Genomic DNA, 22823 nt, shown 5'->3' on the forward strand with positions numbered 1-22823 from the left:
ACGCGTCAATGTATATCATCAGCACTGCACTTGTAACACGATGGGTGCCACTCGCGGACGTGATAAAACTAAATTCTTTCATAAAAACAAATCTCGGACAGAGATGCACATTATAATATTATATAAATCGCAACGAAGCGGACCGAATTAATTACAACTCTCTGAATAGATTACTCTAAGGCGGTCACCACGAGTACGAACCACTAAATTCGGCAACGTTAATAAGACAATTAGAAAGTTTTAAAAGATGCGTTTAGAACATCTAAAGCAAACTAGAACACAAACAAAAGTTTATAAAATATATTTTTGTCCAAAAACTTTTCGCACTGCACCAAGGGAGCGTTGAAAACCGTCGTCCTGCGTGCTCGAACTTGGTAGACTAATAATTTGTTCGGTACACTTTATTGTCGCCTTATTCGTGTTACGGTATGTTGGAACCAATACAGGAGTGATTCGAATGCTACGAACGTAGATTTTGATTGTCGTCCCATACAAAACGGACAATAAGCGTTTTGTTATGCGCCGGGCCGGCCGTCGCGGTGTGTCAGTACAATTTCCCTAGCCTAAATACTCGATCAAGGACGTTGTTTGTGTGGGAAATAGGTGAATGTCACATATTGAGGTCGCCTTTACAAATAAACACAAACAGAGAATCCCAATGAAAGTCATTAGCACGAATTAATTAGAAACTACATAACTATTCTGATTTATGTTAATGTTGTTATGATGTAGTGCTTCACTTCCAACACTTCCGAGTGTGTTAATTACTACGTGTTTTACAAAAGATTAGCCCAACTCTTTAAGAATGTTATTGCCTGTGTCGATTTTCGACACACTTAAGTATGTACCTATCTTAATAGCATTGTCCCATTTCAAAAGTATAAACTTACCTATTGCACTGAATGCTTAGAATAACAAAATTGTAAGTTCATTTATGACTAGCTGTGCCCGCGACTGCGTACGCTTGAAAACCCGTTTTCGCAACATTTTTTATTGTTGCTCTGCACCTATTACTCGTAGCGTAATGGTATACTCGTATAGCCTTTAGCCTTCCTCGATAAATGGGCTATCTAACACTGAAATAATTTTTCAATTCGTTCAATTGTTGCTGAGATTAGCGCGTTCAAGTAAACAAACAAACAAACTCTTTAGCTTTATAGGTAATATTAGTATAGATGAAGTCTGGTTTAGCGATTATGTATGACTGTGAAGGGGACAATAACAGTCTGTAACGAAAATAAATAAGCATTTTGATATTAACTTGCTAAATCTTTATTAGGTCACCACCAGTCTTCTTATTTTAGTTATTTACAACCAACAATAAATTAAGTTTATTCACAATCCTGGACTGGAGTAATCTATTATTTTTATTATTATGTTATCGGTTTTTATTGGTAAATATGCCTAACCCACATGACTAAGCACCTAGGTAGGTACTTTCTTATATAACTTTGTCAAAGTGCCTGATAAATTATCATCAGCAAAAATGCAAAGAAGTGATATCGCAAAAGAATATTTTTGTGAATCTGATGGTAAAATCAATGTAAAGGAATTAAAGCAAAATTAAATAGATTCCTAATAATAATTATTAAAGATAGAAATGATGTATTAAATTTTTGAAAAGCTTTATTATTATTTACACTTTGCGTACAACAAAGCATTCTACGCTTCTTCAATGACTATTTTCTTATTTGCTGAGATGATAATTTTTTTTAGTAGAGATCATGATTAACGCTCAATAAAATTGATCTATCTACGGCAAAGTTACGTAACGTAGGACACAGTAATTAGGTCAAGTTTTACGAATATCGTAATTACGGTATAACGGTACCGTTACCATCGTTCCATATTTTTTTTCAGCTGCAACACCTAATGTAATAAAAAAAAAGAAACTTAAAACTTCAGAAAAAAATGTCAAAATTTGAAGTGGATTCTGATGGATTTCAAATTGTAAAATCAAAACATTCATTCAAAAAACCTTCAAAATTACCAGATAAATCATTAGATGACGAAAAACTTTACAATATAAATAAAGAGAAATTGATAAAGTAAGTTTTGCTCTTTAATAAATACATGTACGGTTCTTTCCCTTTGAGGTTATAATTTCAGTAAATTTTGTTATTTTTCAGGCAAATAGAAGTTGCTGTGGATTGTATGAAAGGCTCAGAATATTTTGAAGACGCAATTAAGTCTGTAAGTACAGTAGTACTTGATAAACCAGTAGCAGAAATAATTTGTCTGGGGCTTGGCCACATTTATGCGTGTAATGTTTCTATAAATCAGTTAGCATTTTTGCTGTGTCTGAGAGACTTTTGTAAGCCCAAGAGAGTACTAGTACATGATCCAATATTTTTCAAAACTGAATGCGAAGTACTACAACATTTTGGGCTTGAAGTTATACCAGAAAATAATGAAGGAAATTACATAATTTCTGAAAATGATTATACCATAGCTTATCTACCTCACTGCCCTAAACAGCTAACAAACAACTTTTTATGGGCTAATTGGGATTTAAAGCTGCAAAACTGCATGATAATATGCAACAGTTTTAGCTCTCTGATTGAAAATAATCCTAGTCGGTTATTATTAGAGACTGTCCCATACTTACATAAAATATACCCATTTACAAGCGAAATTGTGTTACAAAATAACTTTACTCTATCAAATGTCTTTAACGATACATCTATCCACTATTTCCCTAAAGAGAAATTAGTGACAATCCCTGCAGAATTTTGGCAAAAAGGCAGCAAACCTCATTACAATAACACAGAAGAATTTATTACATCTCTGATGATAGAAAAGCTGAACATTTGATTTGTTTGAAGGTCTGAATCATGGCATCAATTACTACAAAGCCTGCACTAGTGACCTTGAGGCAACTACTCTCAGAACTACGAAAGCAGAGTTCAACGAAGAGACTGGCCGAGAACCAAATGGTACAGTACATATTTAGCCAGTACCGTAAATACCAGACTACTGATCAACAACTCTGTAAGGCAGCGGAAGAAATGCACTATAAAGCCAAAACCTACTTCAACTATTTACATAATTCTAGAACGTATAAAGAGATCAACGTGGAATTCAAAGGTAAAGGGGAAAGGTCCGTAGAAGAAACGGCTAAGATGGTTGGATTCAAGTTACCTCATGACCCGAAACCATAGATAATTTTAATTTAATAGAATATTACCTATAGTTATTGTAAATAGCTATCTCTAAATAGTATGTAGTACAAAGCCTTTGTTTTGAAGTTATAAATAAAACACAATAAATAAAATAAAACAAGTTTTTTAATTAACAATACAGGGTTGTAAAAAGACCCAGTGAAACTGAGCATAATATTATTTACCTTTTGTTCCAATAATATAAAAGTTGCAAAACTGTTTTTTCTAGCAATTATAATTGATTTTGTTTATGGAACATTAACATAATAATAGGTGTAGTAGTTTTTTTTACTATAAATGGTACTACAGATTGTATTCCAAATATTGAAACCGCCTTACAAAATATAAATGCATTTACAAAGTTAGTTTCTCGTTTATTGTTTGTATTCTCTTTCAATAAGTTTTGCAATAGTCTGCAGTTGCATGTTGCTGGTTCCCTCGTAAATGGTTCCGATCTTGGCGTCTCTGAAGAACTTCTCTTGAGGGAAGTCCTTGGTGAAGCCCACTCCTCCCATGAAGTCTATGCATTTTGACGTTAGGGTTTGAGCAATTTCTGAAAAAGAATATGATATTTTAAAATCAATATTATCCTTAATTTAGTATCGTGATAGAGAATACCTCCATGTGATATAGACATAGATTTAATTTAATGATAAAAATAAATGCAAAAATCTTCTACTTTGACTAAGTACTTATACTAACTGGAGATTAGATAAAATCAAATCTAAGATTTTTTGTATATCCACGCCAATAGACCTACCTACATAATAATATGTAGGTATGTTACATACTCTATTGAAATCGACTCGAACGGATATTGGCTGGAATCGCTAGGGACGTAGATAGTTCGATGTCAATATTTCGCTATATTCGTTAGAATTGCCGGTTTTCTATTGTTTATGCCATAAACTTTATGGGAATTTGCTATACTGAGTCGGACATGTATAAATACTGTGATGGTTTCTCCTTACCAGAAGCGTAGTATTTAGCCATGGCCGCCTCCTTGACGAACTCCTGGCCGTGTTCCTTAAGCCGAGCCGCGTTGTACATCAACAGGCGAGCGGCTTCCAGCTGAGTTTGTAAATGCGCGACCTGGTAGCTGATGCCCTGGAAAGAAATAGGAAAATGTGTGATACAGTGGAGTTAGATAATACACAGTAGAGAATCCTAATCAATTGGCCATAAAGAATCCTTATCATAGATCATCATAGAAGCGATGTTGTACGATACGGCCATCATCAGAAGTCCCGTATTTCCCTTGTGAAATTGACCCATAAAAAAGCTCAAGATTCAACTGGTACGAGCAGCTGCTCGTCTAAAGTGGCACTCATTTGGGAAGCGACTTATCTACTTTTGCAGAAGTTACAGAATATTAGCCTTACTCCTCCAGTCTCCCGCTAGGTGAACCGACCAGATCGGTGAAGGTCACGCGAAATTCCTGGATGCACTGCAGGTAGTGCAGGACCGATCATTGTGGAAATCCTTGGACGAGGATTTTGTCCAGCTTTGGACATCATTTGGCTGAAATGAAAGAACCTCCAACAGTCTAAGGCTCACCTGGAAAGAGTAGATGCTCTTGCCGAACTGTTTCCTGTCCAGCGTGTAAGAGATGGTAACGTCCAAACAACCCTGGCATAGACCCACCATACGAAATTGAGCCTTATTTTAAAGGCTCAAGACTCATCTGCTACGAGTAGCTGCTCATCTGAAGCGTTATGGCGATGTAGCTCTTTTTCGCGAATCTCTTTAATCTGTTACAGGATATTGAATCCTATTCCAAACATCTAAGGCTCACCTGGAAGGAGTAGACGCTCTTGCCAAATTGCTTCCAGCTTGTAGGGAATGGTGGCGTCCATACGAAATTGAACCTTATTTCAAATACTCAAGACTCATCTGCTACGAGTAGCTGCTCATAGAAGCGTAATGCCGACGTAGCTCGTTCAAGAAGTCGCGAATCTCGTTAATCTGTTACAGGATATTGAATCCTATTCCAAACACCTAAGGCTCACCTGGAAGGAGTAGACGCTCTTGCCAAATTGCTTCCAGCTTGTAGGGAATGGTGGCGTCCATACGAAATTGAACCTTGTTTCAAATACTCAAGACTCATCTGCTACGAGTAGCTGCTCATAGAAGCGTAATGCCGACGTAGCTCGTTCAAGAAGTCGCGAATCTCGTTAATCTGTTACAGGATATTGAATCCTATTCCAAACATCTAAGGCTCACCTGGAAGGAGTAGACGCTCTTGCCAAATTGCTTCCAGCTTGTAGGGAATGGTGGCGTCCATACGAAATTGAACCTTGTTTCAAATACTCAAGACTCATCTGCTACGAGTAGCTGCTCATAGAAGCGTAATGCCGACGTAGCTCGTTCAAGAAGTCGCGAATCTCGTTAATCTGTTACAGGATATTGAATCCTATTCCAAACATCTAAGGCTCACCTGGAAGGAGTAGACGCTCTTGCCAAATTGCTTCCAGCTTGTAGGGAATGGTGGCGTCCATACGAAATTGAACCTTGTTTCAAATACTCAAGACTCATCTGCTACGAGTAGCTGCTCATAGAAGCGTAATGCCGACGTAGCTCGTTCAAGAAGTCGCGAATCTCGTTAATCTGTTACAGGATATTGAATCCTATTCCAAACATCTAAGGCTCACCTGGAAGGAGTAGACGCTCTTGCCAAATTGCTTCCAGCTTGTAGGGAATGGTGGCGTCCATACGAAATTGAACCTTGTTTCAAATACTCAAGACTCATCTGCTACGAGTAGCTGCTCATAGAAGCGTAATGCCGACGTAGCTCGTTCAAGAAGTCGCGAATCTCGTTAATCTGTTACAGGATATTGAATCCTATTCCAAACACCTAAGGCTCACCTGGAAGGAGTAGATGCTCTTGCCGAACTGCTTCCTATCCAGCGTGTAGGGGATGGTAGCGTCCATGCATCCCTGGCACAGACCGACCATTTGAGCCGCGATACCGATACGGCCCTCGTTCAGGAAACCCGCTGCGTATTTGTAGCTGAGGGTAGATAAACATAATGATGTTAATGACAGCAAATCAGATTGTTGTTACAAAGTCGCCACTATTATAAAGTCCTTAAGTTGCCACATTGCTTAGTAACAATAATTGGACAGCTTGAAATAACAATAAGTTCAAAAAGAAATACGATTCCTTGATTGAGGAAATAATGTTTTCAGCACTGGCCCATATTACTGTCGAAGCAGCGGTAGGGTTGGGACGTGCTCTTTGGAAATCTACTTGCAAAAAGTAAAAGATTTGATTTTGATGACATTGGGCTATAAAATAGAAGCCTAGAAGAAAACACGAGCTGCGACGTGAATACGGACACAATACGGAGAAGATTGAAACTTACCCATGACCATACTGCCCAAGGATGTTCTCCTCAGGTATCCTGACGTTGTCGAAGTGGACCATGCAGGTGCCCGATGCACGGATACCAAGTTTGTTCTCTGGCTTGGCGACCGTCAGGCCGGGGGTCTCACGCTCTACTAAGAAGCAGGTGATGCCTTTGTAACCCTGGAAAGAGACGTTATGAAGTTGAAATGGAAAACCCAGTAATTGTGAGACTCACGAAAGAAGGGTCTGTTTTTTTACAGATAGTTTGAGATCAGGGAAAAACTATGTACCTACATGAAAGCCGCGGGAAAAGCTAGTTAACATTTCTGTAGCAACAATAAAAATACCTAGGTTACACAATATTAGTTAAATGGAAATACGACAATTCTTTCAATATTTGTCATGTTACGCTTTTGTACCTAGAGTAGTGTAAAACATGAGAGGCAAATCCTCCTAATTTATTCAAACTTATTAATATGCGTTGAACAAAGCCTCTTATACAGTCGACAGCACATGAGTCTGTACACTTTTGCTGTAAAAACACTCTTATTACAACTTCATAAGATCTCATAGTGTATAGCATGACGTGCAGTCGTTTAAACCTACAACATTAACTCTTACGTAAATCTGTTTTACTAATCTATTCAGTGTAGGTCAGGGAAGATTACTAGTGCCTATTCCATAAAATCTTCACAGCCACATAGTAACTAATATTAATTACACACTTAGGTAACTACACACGTAGATAAATAATAAGTAATTACACACGTAGATAAATGATATCTAGTTTAGGTACTTATCATTTTTATTTTAATTAAGAAAGTGCACAGAGTTGTGTAATACAGCGGAAAGATCAGTAAATAAATAAACAAGTTAATAATGTTAGCCATTGCATCATTAATAATCGAGATAAAGTGCCTGTCTTCGTAACAAAAACAACGATTGAATAATGTGATAAAAATTCTGATGGTGGATAAAAGTTATTCACTTAAATTTTAAGTGCCTTATAATGAAAATCAAATAAGTAGCACATTGACTTTATTATAGTGCCAACTGCAAATGACTAAAATCTTGAGTAATTGAACTCTCCCAACCGAGAGATCTTTAATTGACTTTGATTCCCAACCATTGATGAATAAATCGGTGCGCTGGATCCAGTTTGGTAAAAACATTTTCATAATGTCCGACAAGAGACATATTCGTGCTCGTCAAAATAGACGGCTCAAAAAGCTACTTATTAAAAGAGAAGACAAAGATTCCATCTAAAACGCAGCAGATAAAACTTGAGTTTCTTGCGCTGCTTCTCAACTGAACACTCGCCCATTTTTATTGTTCCGAAACAGTGGTAGTGTTAAAGTAAAACCACGCTTCCATCTTCGGCCTGATCATTACTTTCCATCAGGTGAGATGCAGGCCTCATAATTAAAATTAGCCGTGTGGTGACGGCAGAGTAGAATACATTTGTCACCAACCCCTACTCTTCCCGCGGGTGTCGTAAGAGGCGACTTAGGGACTACACATCAAACAGAGAATGGGCAGCAGCGCTCTCTGAAAAACATCAATCTTTTAAACTGCGATCTCCAACCCGCCTGCCAAGCGTGGAGATTATGGCAAAACCCTCCACTATAGTGGAGGAGGCTCATAGTCCAGCAGTGGACTGTAAAGGGCTGTTGATGATGATGATGAGATGCAGGCCAAGAGTTTCTTCGTTGTGGAAAAAAAAACAGTAGAGTAAAAGTGCTTTTAAAAGCCTATTTGCAGAAAATAAATGACGGTAAGACTTACCTTGGAGGGGTCTGCATTGGCCATGACTAGGAAAACGCCAGCGACGTCAGAGTTGGAGATCCACATCTTTGAGCCGTTGATGACGTAGTGGTTGCCGTCCTTCTTGGCTACAGTCTTGAGGGAGAAAGCATCGGAGCCAGAGTTTGGCTCTGTGAGGCAGAAACTGCCGGCCTGGAAGAAATTTTGATGGGAATTAGATGCAGATATTAACGGTCTCACTCGAAGCTTGGAGAAAATCAATTCTGTGGATGAACACAAAATATCTTTTCAATATTTGAATAACTGGTTACTGGACTGATTTGCCTTGTTTACTGGCAATGGCAAACGTAGTCAGTCGACGGATTTGAGAAATTCGTAGGATGTCTCTTATCAACTGCCTTAAGCATGCCAAACGTAAAATATACTTTTACTACCATTTTTAAACAATTCTCGCGAATCAGAAACAAAATTATCTTAAAGTACCTAACTATGTAAAGTATTGTACCTTACATGTTTCATGATAATGAGGCAGTGGGAATATGCTAATAATAATTTATAGTTTTGTTTTACCACGTTACCTTGTCTTAAGATCGACCAAAAACAATGGAAAATTTGACCTTCCTGTCCTGTATAGATCGTTTCATCCACGAAGACGCGCCCCTCCATTCTTCGGCTAATGTTTGAGTGTTATCGGTACACGATAATTTATCAATGAGGGCACACGCACTCTACAATAATGATTCTCGGATTGCTCGGATCAAACTCTCCGCACCCCGCGCTTCCCTCCACCAAAAATTGGTGGGACGCGTCTTCGTGGATGAAACGATCTATATCCGTTATAGAGAGAATACTCACGTATTCCGTGCACAGCTTGGTAAGGTACTTCTTCTTCTGTTCCTCTGTGCCGACCTTCATCAGCAGGGAGTTGACGAGTGTGTTGTGGATGTCTACATACGCGGCCACGGAGGGATCCACTCGGGACAGTTCTTCCACCACCAGCATCATCGTGAGGAAACCGCAGCCTGACCCGCTGTATTCCACTGGGGTTTCAATTCCCATTAGCTGAGAAAAAGAATAGCAACTCAATCATCCTAAAGAATGTTAGAAAGAGTAAAGTTGTAGAGCTCATTGATCGAAAGGTTTATGACACAGTAGGTATTATACCTATCTGTGTTTATGATCTGGATTTGGATTATCTAAATTAATTCGGGCTTACGTTACATGGAAAAAAGAGTGACAGTCGTGGAACTTACACCATTGTCGAAGAGTAGCTGTCTGATGCCGTCGTCAATGCGGTGCTCATCGTCCATCTTCCTGACTAGTGGCGCGATTTGTTCTGTGGCCAGTTTTCTGACTGAAATTAAGATCGTTGTTACCCTTTAAATTCTTTTGTGTACAGTATAATATCTTTATAACTTTTCTTCTATCTTTTATAACTAGTAGTTAACTTCGTATTCCTCTCTGAATATAATGCGGAGCCGGAGTAACTGACCACATCGTGTTCGTGAGAGATGTTTTTGATTGGATAATTTGTGTCAATAGCGCGGCTGATGTGCTATGATTTATTGCTTGAAGAAATACGCCCTAAACTGCCTATTATAGAGTTGAAGGCCCGTATTATAGTTACGTTCAAAATTACATTGTTTTGATAGACTACGGACCTAGTGTCTATTGCTTTAACCCTTATTCAAATGCGAGCTAGTATGCATTTTTTTTACAAAGTTGAAGTGGATTTTGGGTAATTGTGGGTCACTTATTTCATATTTTTGATCAAAATTTATAAAAAAATAGGGGAAGGGGTAGTTTTTTGGGTGGTAAATAATTTACCATTATCCATTCATGACTACAAATTATTAAATGTTGGTGGTAAAATAGTTACCATTGTCCGTTTTGGTTTATTTTTGGTTCATTTTTGGTTCTTGACTAGTGACTTCCTCTTGGTTCTACCTATATTTTATTAAATATTTTGGGAATGAAATAAATTTATTGTTTTTAAAAAAAAAAAATTTATTAATATTAGTTATTATGCTTACAATTATTATGCTTACATTGAGTCTGAAACTAACAATTCACTAATTACGTAACGTCATAACGTTATGTAAATAGTTATCAAAATAAGTTAAAATTTCTCCAAATATTTATTTAGTTTTATTTGTGCACATACAAAAAACAACAGTTTTTTTATATATCATCAAACTTTTCTCAAGACGGGATCGGACAATGGTAAACTATTTACCACTTCTTTAAAATGTCTAAATTATATGAATAAATCAATTGCAGACGCTGCCTATAAGTGAGATTATACAATAAATGTTATAGTTTAGGAATTTGAATCGAAAAAACACTTATCAGAATTTTCGTTGAACAAAGTTTCAAAATTACCAAAAACGCGCGCAAAAATCTTGAAATTTTTCACACCAAAACCGTTTGGTTGACTTTGACATTACCTGACAGTGACAAATGACGTTGAAAAGTTGTAAGATGTCATAGATAAGTAAAAAAATATATTTAAAAATATAAATAAGTGACCACGATATCTTTATGTATTACCATATCGAATATTAGGATCCTTTTTTAAAAATAAACGAAGTGGTAATATATCTACCTTTGTTTGAATAAGGGTTAAAAATAGTGGCGAACAATTTCATTTGAAATTCTCATTTTTCAATCAACCAGTGAAATGATAAGGTCTTCTTTATATCTCTAGCATAATTAAGCGTACGAATTGGCTGATAAGAATTTATCAGCATTCAATTTATTAAAAGATAGTAATCACGTCATTTTAGCGAACTCGAATTGCTCTTGAGGTCATGGAGGAAATGCTAAGCTTATGTTTAACCACAGAATAAGTAATAGTACAGGTACAGAAGGATTACTCCGCAAGACGATTTAAATAAATGCGAGTCTTGCTACGACGCGATACAGTGGAATTCAGCTCGCACAGCACTACGTACCTACAATTTTATTCACCTACAAGTTTTGTCTCTTTCTATCGCGTGCCTTTGAACTCTTCTTACGCTGTTAGGGTTGCTGTCTAGTGAAAAAATAATTAATCTACTTATTTGTAATGAGGTACGTATGTAGGTAAGTATGCATTCATTATGGAAAACCTTGAGAGAGGCCTTTGTCCAGCAGTGGACGTCATTTGGCTGAAACGAACGAACGCATTCTGAGCAGTAGTCATAGTAGGTTAGGTTCCTATACTATCCTAAGAATTATTGATTACCTACCTACATGGCCAACATACCTTTCAGCATCTTTGGGAAGCGAAAAAAAAAGATAAATCCGGTAGATTACTTTTCGAATTTAAAAACCCGAACGCCATACAATATTTCTTTCTCTTTATGTCCATTTTTAAATAATACTTCGATCATAGAATTATAATCATACTACAACCCACGCCAGCGTCCTGACAAGCGCGCGTGACACTCGACTGATATAATACCCGCCGGCGGGGCGCTTCGCTGTAGGTAATTATCGGATGTACCGCGCGGAGTGAGCCAGGCCTGGTTTAACGTCATAACATGGTAAATCAAATGCAAATCATAAACATTAGATTGTGATTGAGAGAGCATGTTGCAATGTTTTTGTTTATACATAGTAGGTTGACCTACTCATTGAGTTATTACATAGGTTTAAACTTTAGTGCAGTGTAGTCGTTAAAATATATAGAACTGAGTGATAACAAAAATAGATCGAGAAACTCATGAACCATTCAATGTTTTTATTTAGGTAAATGATAGGGAATAAAGACTCTTCTTAAGCTCTTCCCTAGCAGAAACTCTATCTATCTAACTAATGTTATTTTTATAGTTTTGGGATTCTTTACCTCTGATGTTTAAAACACCAAAAGTAAAAGATTGTTTGACTCGTTAAGTCCTATTACATTACATGACACTTTTATCTTGTGGCATAGCGTTCACTTCTGTAAATAAGATAAGCATATTTTGATACTGTATCAAGCGCTGATATGGAACTTAAATTATTTAATAATATTGAGATAATATGGTAGAGGGAGGAGGTCAACTTTAACAGAAGAGTAGTTTTACAACACAAATTGCATTATGGCCCCAAACCTACAAAGCCCTTTCATTGATGGACCCAGATTACCTACTTGGAGAAAGCGTTGGCCTAGTTACATCGACGACATTCTGCATACTGATTCAGAAAAACATATTGACATGCTGTGACAACAATAGAATGACGTAGCCATATCAATCATGGTCAATATCCTAAACCATTAATCGAGGATCCTTTTCAACTTCAAAACATCCAACAAAGACCTCCCCCAATAATTTATACAACAATCGGTCCTGCGCTGCCGAATCGACTATAAGGAATTATTAAGGATAATAATGCCCGTTTTCACCATCAATCCCTAATTTTTATGTGACCCCTATGGTAACACTAAACAGGAATTATGATTTCATAGGGGTCACTTAAAAGTAAGGGATTGATAGTGAAAACGGGCTTAAGCCTATTATTTCGTTCATAATACTTTGTAACTTTAAATTGTATGTTAATTTAGTTATACATGGTTTGGTAACCTACCCAAGAAGGCAGAAGCTAGATATTTAAAAGGTTCATAAGATGAAACTAATGGGGATAAGCCATTCATAAAACGGATCTTTGATGATGTTGAAGAAATAAGTGAAGAAGAAATGTCATGCGATGAAAAGACTTAAACCCAAGAAAAAACGAATTTCAATATTCTCCCTTTTGTTGCAAAAATAACTTTAAATCATTTACGGGGTGAAAAGGCAGATCAGTTTAACAATTTTTTTTGTTAAAAATCTAAGGTGTGATGATAAACTGATGAAGGCTGTAAGATTGTCATTCAACCCAACCAAGTTAGGCTTTATTGCAAACTAGCTTTCCGCCCGCGGCTTCGCCCGCGTGGAATTTTGTCTGTCACAGAAAAACTTTATCGCGCGCGTCCCTGTTTCAAAAACCGGGATAAAAACTATCCTATGTTCTTTCCCGGGACTCAAACTATCTCTATGCCAAATTTCATCAAAATCGGTTGCGAGGTTTAAGCGGGAAAGCGTAACAGACAGACAGACAGACAGACAGACAGAGTTACTTTCGCATTTATAATATTAGTTGGGATGTCATTAATTTATCACATAAAATCTACTCCAAACTTTATAGGCATGGTAGCTAACATGATAAAGTTTTTGAGTACGTTCGAGTAAGTAGATGGGTATTATGTTTTTCTTTGATAAAACATTAAGATACCACTCACGTTCTTACGTGTACCTACCAGTGGATAGACACTTCTCATACAAAAACTAGTCTCTATATGTAGCAATTGATATACAACCTTATCCCTTAAGCAATAAAGTGCATTTTGGATTGATTTCACTATAGCAGGGGAACCCGCGGATCAATACCACCATACTAAAAATAATTGTTAGTGTCCTTATGTTGGTAGTATTGTTAGTTTGACAAATGAAAAAAAATGTCTGTCAATTGAGTTTGAGTTTTTAACCGGCGAATTGATTCGTGTGAAGTTATTTTCTCAGATTTGGTGCAATATTACTGTAAATAAACTTTTCTGTCGTTTACGTTGAGTTGATTAAGTTCCTCCGTATCGGGCGTGATAAAGTTTGCTGTTCAGTGTTATGTTTTTTGTGAGATAGAGACTCTTTTAAATAAGCTGTGTTTCAACTTCTACAGAAGTTTAAACTCTTATTTACTTTTCTGTTTAATGGGTATGTTATCTACTTACTTGAAATATTACATCTATTACAAATCTATTTTTCATTAAAAACAACCCTATGTGATGAAAATGTAAATGTACTTTCAAAACTGGTAAATGCATGAACCAGGGCATTGACACTGGTTGGAGAGAAATTATAGGCTTTGTTTAATTAATACCTATTTCATTTTAGGCTTCTACTGATAATGGAGAGTAGAAACAACAAGAAGTGCGTTATTTGTAATAAGAGGCGAAGTCGTGGTGGATCACCCTTACTTTTGAGTAGGTTTCCTCTGGATTCTGACCGGTGAGTTTCTAATAACACTCATTTATTACAAGATAATTTTACTGATTGTGTAAACTTAAAGGCTGGGATTAATATTTTTAATCATACAGTAAATAACCATAACCAATTTTTAATTTCAGTATTTTGTTTCGTACTCTGCAAATGAATTGCATAACAATACTAAAAGAAATTAGTTGATGAATAAATTTCAGTTTGTTATTCTTTTTCTTTTCTAATAGGTATTTCTTATTTCAGTTGTCGAATGTGGGTTAAAAATGCTGGCTTAGAAGACTTAGCATATGTACCTATTGAAAAGTTACACCAACTGAAGTTTGTTTGTGGTGGGCACTTCACTCCTGAATCCTTCAATGCCAAAGGAACTCGGCTGAAGAACTCAGCTATTCCAACACTGGAATTGAGCAATCCCATCTTGCCAGATGAAGTTTTGACAGAGTTTCCTCTTCATGTAAAAGACTCCAATAAAGAAAACCTCAAGACAGGTATGATGATGACTTCAATTATTTTTTTTAAATTTAATTTACTATCTATCAATTTTTCTTTAGATGTCTTAATTAATTTTCTTTGGTTTCCAAAACAAACCAACCGAATGCAATTTAACAAGGTTCTTTCTTTGTAACCACAAACATGTGTTGTATGCTTATCAATAAATAATATATAATTTCAATTATTAATTATATCTATACTTTGTTACAGTTCTTTATGATCATTCATTTTGCATTCCAAAGAAGTCAAATCCAGTTGAACGAGGTATGTTTATCTAAAATTATACTAATAATATAAAAAGGAAATATTTAATTGTTTGTTTGTATTTGATCGGCTCCGTAACTCGAGCCAAGATAGCCTAAAGTGCGGGTTAGAACCCCACAGCTTGAATATTGTAGTAAACCCACTCGTAACACAATTTAGCTTAGAATGTGTGTTGAGTTAGAGGGACTTTAGTAATTTGTGTAATACAAATTCTTCAAAAAAAGTACCGGACCAATTTGAAAAATTTTAGGCAATCTACATTAATTAGCCAGGTCAGCTAGTTTAATAATATTTATAAGCTAGTAATTTTTAATGTGAGCAAGACATGTACTAGACTGATTGTACCCTAAAGTTGGGTAAGAACATGACATTTTATTACCCAATTCACATTTCATTATCTGCTTTCAGTTCCCCTTACAACTACAACCAAACAACTAAATTCAACATGTTTGGGAGCTGTGGATATACCAGATTCTGGTATTTCTGCGAAAACAACTTTTGAACCTCTTCCTTCTACTTCCAATGCACCAGAACATATGACCTATAAACCCATTACTCATGGTAAGTGTACAAACTAATTATTTACCTTCTAAAATATGCCTTCCCTCAAACTAAAGAATGCCACCCTGGATGCGTTCTGCAGTCTGCAGTCAGGTCAAAATGAACTTATATGTACAACATTCTAGGTTTCTGTACATTTTATATTAATGCGATTTGACCGTGCGGATACGAACAAAGAACGCAAAGCACACGTGACTGATTGCCTTATCACGACCACTTACAGATTGTCTTGACATACCCGCAGACCGCATCCAGAATGCAGAACATTAAAACCTCTAAATGCCTTTAATTTAATATTATGTCATTGTTATTGAAGGTGGGCCCACGCTTCATATTTTATGAGAAGAGCTATCATTATCCTGTCTTTGCATTTTTTTAAAACTTGATAATGATTGATTGATTTGGAAATAATATGTTTCATAAAACAACAAAATAAATTTTAAACTAATTTGCATATTTATAATATTTCAGATGATAAAAACATTTGCCATCAAGATGCACAGGCAGAAATATTAGTCCACAGTTATAAAAGACCTAAGAAAAACATTGAAATGAAAGGTAAGATAAAACATACCTAATTTAAAAAACTAAGTAAAATTGCTGATTAATTAACCAATATTCAATTCAATTTGCTTTAATGTTGTTTTTTTTACTAATGGAAATGTTTTTATTACAGACACTTCATCAACATTTACAATTAAAGAGAAGAGGCTTTGGCGACAGTTACAAAATGCAAAAAAAACAATAAGGAATATAGCGAAGGTAGTTGCAGAAGAACACAACAGAAATTTTTTAAATATTAAAAAACTGAATAGTACCATTGTAAATCCAACATTCAAAACTAAGATGAGGGTGAAGTATGCTGCGCATGCTCTGAGTAATACCGTGGCAGCTATTTTAAAAATGATGGCATGGAAAGAAGTTTCTGATTGCAATGATACAGCATTTGTGATTGAACAGTTAGATAAACTATTTGATTGTACAAATGGTCCATCATCTTTAAATGACGTAAAGAAAGGGATCCGGGAAAATGTTTCCACATCAAGTAATCACATTGAGTCTTGGACCTTTTATACTGATAAGTTAAAAACCATAAAATTTATAACAGCAGAAAACACGATACTAAAAAATGTTAAATGCGTAAAGGGATATCAAATATCTATCAAATCCTTAAACGATATTTGGGAAAAGTTAAAGAATGAAGGGTTTAAATATATGAACCTTAGACAGTTTAACCAAGACTCTCTGGAAAACTTATTTGGAATCATTAGGCAACACAGTGTAACCAATAGAAATCCCACTATCACGCACTTTACTGCAGCGCTTAAAACAAGCATGGTTACTGGGCTGAAAGTGCCTCATAGCAGAAGTGCTAATTGTGAAGCAGACAACAATAAACATATGCTGGAATATAAAGACATTTTAAAAACTAATTTAAAAACAACAGAAATAAAAATTAATGTTCAAGATTCCACAGACACTGAATTTTATCCTGTGTTGTCTATCCCGGACCCTGAAAACTTAGAACAGCCCATTGAAAATTTGTGTAGCCTTGAAAACCAACCAGTAGTATATGTAAGCGGGTATTTAGCTGCCAAACTATTACAGAACAGTTCTTGTTTAATTTGTGAAGAGTGTTTGAGCGTGAAAACTCCTGTTGACAATGACTTGTATGTGTCACCGGAAAATAACAAGACTCGTAAGTTGATCAATTTTCTAGGTAGTTGATCAACTCTCGGAAAATAATAAACGGCAGTTGAAATGTACTATTTAACGCATTGAATTTTAGCTAATTGGTCAACTTACGGTACCTAGCCGTAACTTAATAATTAACTATATTGCTACAAGTAAAATCATCCACAAATGGGCCAATCGTTGCCCAGTGTACTATTTGACGGTACACTATTATCCGTCACTTAATACACTTTTCTCTGATTGGTCGACAGCATTAATTATAAGCATTTAGCAAGTGTTTATTCATAGAGTTACAAACACTTAGATATGTTGTTTTAATATTTATATTTTAGAGATAGGGATATTCAAGTTCGTCTATGCTATATTAGTTAAGTAAATGAAAAATGTTTAAAAAAATAATTGGAGCTCAGAGTTTTATTATTGTAAGTTATATTAATAATAAGTATTATAATCAGTTTAATCAGTCAGTACAATCAGTGGGCTAAGTACAGAAAATAATAAGTTTATTTATTTTCTGTACTTAGCCCACTGTAGTACTTTTGTAACTCTGCATCAAAGTGTTCTCGATCGACAAAACTAGTACCTATTGCTTACTGATTGTTCGTTTATTTCTACCACTACAGACTCCATTTATTACATTTCACTCCATCATAAATAAAATCACGCGTTATAATAAGAATTATTACCAAACAAAACAACAATTGCTAATTTTGCTACTGTAAATAAAGAAAAACAAGTACGGACTAGATATATTTATTTACGTTTAAACCGGTAATGGCGGCTGCCGGGTGGCGGGGAGCGGTATAAAAGCACGTGACTCTTTTAACCAATCAACGTACACCTTGCCTTTGTCGGATGATTTAACGGCAAGACGCCGTAAATTAATCAACTTACTAAAATACATACGTTAAATAGTACATTTCAAATGCCGTTTATTATTTTCCGAGAGTTGATCAACTACCTAGAAAATTGATCAACTTACGAGTCTTGTTATTTTCCGGTGACATATGCATATATATCTCTTCGCGAATGGTGGCATGATAAAAAAAGTCTCGTTTATCCAACAATTCAATTATGTACCACCGTAAATGAAGCTAAACAATTTTATCATGACCATATTGCCGACCAGATATATATGGAAAATGTTGGAAAATTCATTTTCTTAATGTTGAGTACAAATTGTAATTTTAGTTGGTTTAAATGTCAACAACATAATAAATAAATTTATGATAAGATGTTTAAAATATTAAGTTACCTTTTTCTAAGAAATAGTTGTAAAATCATTAATGACAGCTTCATAAAAAGTGAAAACAATTTTGCTGACAAAAGTAAAAAAGCACAGCAACAAAGCATTGAAAAGTAATCTTAGGGCTGAGGTTCGATCAGCTGATAAGAAAATTAAAGATGTTTATAAATAAAAATCCTATTTTTTCTTAGAAAAAGTTGTGAAAATAAAAGTTTACAAAATTATCATTTCTGTACTTTGTTATAATTTTCAATAATTCCTCATGCCTACAACTGCTATGTCATGTTCAATACTTATTGTAATATACCTATTTTATTTCGAAATAAATAATTTACGTTACAAAACTTCGTTTTACTTACACATAGTATAAAATAAAAATAGTAATCATTAAAATATTGAAGGTTCCTATACTAGATATCGATATGCAATTACAACCCTAGCAAAGTATCGATAATCGATAAGTTATTACGAACGTCACTAATACTGTCAGAAAATAAGGCATTATGTTGGTAGCTCCGCCTGTAGTTTGTGCGGTTGGTAAAGATTTGCGGGTCGTTCTCTAAAATGCATATGTGTGCGTGAGCTCAAAAAATATCTATGGAGTGCCGTCTCTTACTCTTTTATGCTCTTTGGTACCTACCTATGTTTAAATTTATTAGATAACCAAGTAGTGATACAAGTCATATCAATGCCAGGGTTTGGGCAATCAGTGGGCTGGGCACCCATGGGGGGGCTTCGCTAAGCTTTGCTGACCTAGGTATGGGAAATGGAAATTATTGATGAGGTAAGGGAGAATGGAAAATATGAATCCAGACAAGCGAATAAGAAAAAGAGATGAAGAACAAAAAAGTCAGAAGAACTTCGTGAGTATAGAGAGAAGTGAAAATTTTGTAAGTTTAATTATTTAGTCCGAATTTCAGATGCGGGCTAAGTCTGCGTAAAGTATCACGTTATTTTATAACTACCGAATCAAACTAGGAAACCATTCGTAAGCATCATCATACTACATACCTAGTATGTAATTTGTCAATACAGCTAACGTGCGGAATAATAACGTGAATTTATTTGTTTTAATTCGTTGGCAATGGCATTGAAAGCCACTCCGAGGAATGTATGAGTGGTAGTAAGTAAACCGGTAACAGCTGAGGTATCTTTGCGGTGAAGAATTATAAGAATTTTTATGTAACAATTAGCGTAGTGGCACCAATGATCGACACTTTAAGGAGATATTGGGCTTCTTATTAAGATTAAAGGTCATTTAGTCATCTTTAAACCAAAAGTAACGATTGAGCATGATAAGGTATATTCTTGAGATAAGAATAGGATGTATTATTTTTATTAACTATACACGGACTAGAAAAAAATCCCAAAAAATGAAAAAGCATATAAATCTCCAATCATCGACACCGAATCTCCAGTAATCAACACCCAGTCATCGACAGCTGCCACTTACCGACACCCAGTTATCGACGATCTCCTTTTTTGGCAAGTACTCGACCAGGTTTAGGTCGGAAGCTCTGCCAGTCCTGGCTGGTTTACTGCCGGTCGACTTAGAGGTACAGAAGCGTGCGGCTATGTACTTCGCATCAAGGGAAAATATACCTAACCTCCGATTTCTTAAATAGCCGCGATAGTTCTAAAATAAGCCGATTATTTGATTCCCGAGAAGTCGTTGAAGAGGAATTACTTAATGAATGGCAAAAAAGATGGGATACGTCAGTCAAAGGGCGTCACTTATATAATTTCTTCCCGAATGATCTCTAACTAGGCGATGGTTAGAAATCGACCATTGCTCGTCGCAGTTCCTCACGGGACATGGCAACTTTAAACATAAACTTCACTAATTCAAACTAGTTCCGTATCCTTTTTGCGAGTGTTCCACTAATGATGTCAGTCATGAGCAGTCTGCCCATCATTATTATCTTGTGGGAGTGTGATCTTTGGAAACATGAACGTAATTGAATGCTTAATTCAATACAACGTACCTACCTACATCTGTTTCCGCAATTTATTACACCGATCTTGTCGCGACAAGGAAAAATTTCCGTGCTTTTAAGCGGTTTTGTGAAAAATATTATTGGCAGGTAGTTGCTAATTGCTCATAAGATAAGCCCCCTTAATTGATATAATTTATTGTCCGTGGTGCATAATCTTTTCTTAAAGGTTTTGAACCTTTGTTTGTCACCTGTCACCCGCTTTGCAATGGAGGGAAGTCGAACCTTAATTTCGAACTCCTCCTATGTTCTTATGAATAATTTCGTTGCGGGTCCAATGACAGTTTAACTTTCCCCCGGGACAAACTTGACCTTCATTGGTTGGGTTTTTGTGGCGGTCAAGCCGTAGATCCTGGCTACACAGGAGTTGCAGTGGTGGGAACGAGAGGTGGGAATAGTCCCGATTTTAGTTAAAACTGTGCTCGGCCCCATTATACAGGGTGGAAACGAAAAGTGATCTCACTCGATTATTTCTAAACTATCTATACAAGACATCGAAAAACTGGTTATTGAGCCTGAAAGTGCTTCACGAGCCCTTTCAAACGGTATCAGTAATAGGTTACAGAATTAACTGGATCTATCCGAAAATTCAATGTTTTCAGGCTTCATACTAAATGTATGCAAGCCACACAATATTAGAAGTGTAAATTTTTTTTATTCAATAATAAACACTTAAATTGAACTCCAAATTGCATTCTTATTTAGAAAACATTGGTTTTAGGCTTTACTTACTATAATATTATCAAGACATGAGTGCCACGACTGTGGCAGTACTAAATATATGGAAGCTGGTAACATTGAATTTTCGCTTAGATCAAGTTTATTTTGTAACCTATTATTGGTACCGTTGGATAGAGCTCGTGAAGCACTTTCAGGATCAGTAACCAGTTTTTGGATATCTTGAATAGTTTTTAATATTATGTGTGGTTTTACTAAATGTATGGAAGCCGGAAACATTGAATTTTCGGATAGATCCAGTTTATTTGGTAACCTATTATTGGTACCGTTGGATAGAGCTCGTAAAGCACTTTCAGGATCAGTAATCAGTTTTTGGATATCTTGTATAGTTAAGAAATAATGGAGTGAGATCACTTATCGTTTCCACCCTGTATAATATAGTGTAACCCATTGTTGTTTTTCCCGAAATTTTATCATGGAGCGTAATCCTACCTAGGTACTCCGAAACGTTTAGCAGCAACTGCAATCTTTTCGCAATTTTAACAGCTTCTACAGCTTTTTCTAACTGCTCGGGAGAATAATTTTTTCTCGAACCAATCATCGACATATATTATTCCCCAATAATCGACACTTGTCGATTACTGGTAGCTCGACTATGAATAGTTTACTTCAAATATCTACTAAATGCGCAAAGTCATAAGAACTATATTCGGTTGTCAAATGAAAAATGTTCCAAAAAATTACTATCGACACGTGTCGATTATTGGAAAAGTCAGTTTGTGAAAACCAGTGATCGACACCAACATTTTACTAATATCAAAATAACATTTTAAATTCGTTATAACAAAAATGGATTCTATAGTTCATAAAGTAACCCGTGAAAAAGATAAAATTCAAATAAGTTACAATACAGTAGTGTAATTAACAAAAAATGTACTCACTTCCTTAAGGATTTTACTAAGAAATGTTGTTATTTTCGCCGGTACTCCAGCCGCAATCAGTTGTTATACTGCCATTTTCAAAATAAATTGGCGGATTTTGCTTAAATGTCAATGGGAGGCAGTCAAAAGTGTGCTTTCTATGGTACAGTGTTGACATATTAAGAAATCGATTTTATACTCTTATTTTATTGAATCAAAAAATAAAGTGTCGGTCATTGGTTCTTGTCGGTCATTGGTGCCACTACGTTAATTAGTACGTAACGTAAATTTTTAACTTATCATCAAGTTTAGTGACCGTGAAAATGATGATAACGACGATACGTGTTAGCTAATAGATTCAACCACATTTATGTCAAAAATATTTACTTGTTTCCTTCATAGCGAGCTCATCTTCAGTGAGCATGGTCAGGGGGCGCGGCGTGGGCGCCTCCGAGCTGTAAGCCTTCCTTTGAGCGGTCGCTCCAGCTGCCATCGGCGCCCGCCATTGCTCCAAGATCTGCAAAACCGCGGGAAAATGCAGTCGACTTTTTTTTAATTTTCCAAAATTAACGCAAGCACACAACACACCTTACTGCCAACGCGGCGCAATGGGATCATTTTTGCGGTTTTTATTTGGAATACAACAAGAGTCGTGCGATCCGCGCAGCGCAGCTTGCTTTAGACTGGTTTAATAATGTCG

At 36.0% G+C, this 22823-nt stretch overlaps 3 protein-coding genes and 1 long non-coding RNA gene across 4 annotated transcripts; 3 read left to right on the forward strand and 1 right to left on the reverse strand.

The window, feature by feature from the left end:
* Positions 1-1895: 1895 nt before the first annotated feature.
* LOC135076065 (protein FMC1 homolog) lies at positions 1896-3282 on the forward strand. The gene is made up of 3 exons (XM_063970520.1): positions 1896-2048; positions 2130-2193; positions 2826-3282. Exon 3 carries the CDS (start codon positions 2835-2837, stop codon positions 3159-3161), a length of 327 nt encoding a protein of 108 aa, XP_063826590.1. The 5' UTR covers positions 1896-2048; positions 2130-2193; positions 2826-2834; the 3' UTR covers positions 3162-3282.
* Positions 3270-22821, reverse strand: LOC135076056 (short/branched chain specific acyl-CoA dehydrogenase, mitochondrial). The gene is made up of 9 exons (XM_063970508.1): positions 22712-22821; positions 22511-22640; positions 9528-9628; positions 9130-9336; positions 8296-8466; positions 6527-6690; positions 6027-6171; positions 4133-4268; positions 3270-3714 (listed from the first exon to the last, which is right to left on the reverse strand). Exons 1-9 carry the CDS (start codon positions 22739-22741, stop codon positions 3536-3538), a joined length of 1263 nt encoding a protein of 420 aa, XP_063826578.1. The 5' UTR covers positions 22742-22821; the 3' UTR covers positions 3270-3535.
* LOC135076073 (uncharacterized) lies at positions 6698-8194 on the forward strand. The gene is made up of 2 exons (XR_010258174.1): positions 6698-7239; positions 7283-8194. It is a non-coding gene; the product is annotated as an uncharacterized LOC135076073 (long non-coding RNA).
* LOC135075931 (uncharacterized) lies at positions 11805-17318 on the forward strand. Its single transcript, XM_063970378.1, has 6 exons — positions 11805-14282; positions 14517-14761; positions 14976-15029; positions 15438-15590; positions 16062-16148; positions 16267-17318. Exons 1-6 carry the CDS (start codon positions 14182-14184, stop codon positions 17316-17318), a joined length of 1692 nt encoding a protein of 563 aa, XP_063826448.1. The 5' UTR covers positions 11805-14181.
* Positions 22822-22823: the final 2 nt, after the last annotated feature.

This window comes from Ostrinia nubilalis, chromosome 11 (assembly GCF_963855985.1).
Source record: "Ostrinia nubilalis chromosome 11, ilOstNubi1.1, whole genome shotgun sequence".
Taxonomy (NCBI): domain Eukaryota; kingdom Metazoa; phylum Arthropoda; class Insecta; order Lepidoptera; family Crambidae; genus Ostrinia; species Ostrinia nubilalis.

Excerpts from the sequence above, each read along its gene's own strand:
- LOC135076065 (XM_063970520.1), top strand. The coding sequence starts at position 2,835 with ATGGCATCAATTACTACAAAGCCTGCACTAGTGACCTTGAGGCAACTA.
- LOC135075931 (XM_063970378.1), top strand. The coding sequence starts at position 14,182 with ATGGAGAGTAGAAACAACAAGAAGTGCGTTATTTGTAATAAGAGGCGA. Across the intron at positions 15,591-16,061 it reads CTATAAACCCATTACTCATG|ATGATAAAAACATTTGCCAT; the intron begins GTAAGTGTACAA and ends ATAATATTTCAG. Across the intron at positions 16,149-16,266 it reads GAAAAACATTGAAATGAAAG|ACACTTCATCAACATTTACA; the intron begins GTAAGATAAAAC and ends TTTTTATTACAG.
- LOC135076056 (XM_063970508.1), bottom strand. The coding sequence starts at position 22,741 with ATGATCCCATTGCGCCGCGTTGGCAGTAAG. Across the intron at positions 8,467-9,129 it reads CCAAGCTGTGCACGGAATAC|GCCGGCAGTTTCTGCCTCAC; the intron begins GTGAGTATTCTC and ends AATTTCTTCCAG. Across the intron at positions 6,691-8,295 it reads CCAATGCAGACCCCTCCAAG|GGTTACAAAGGCATCACCTG; the intron begins GTAAGTCTTACC and ends GTCTCTTTCCAG.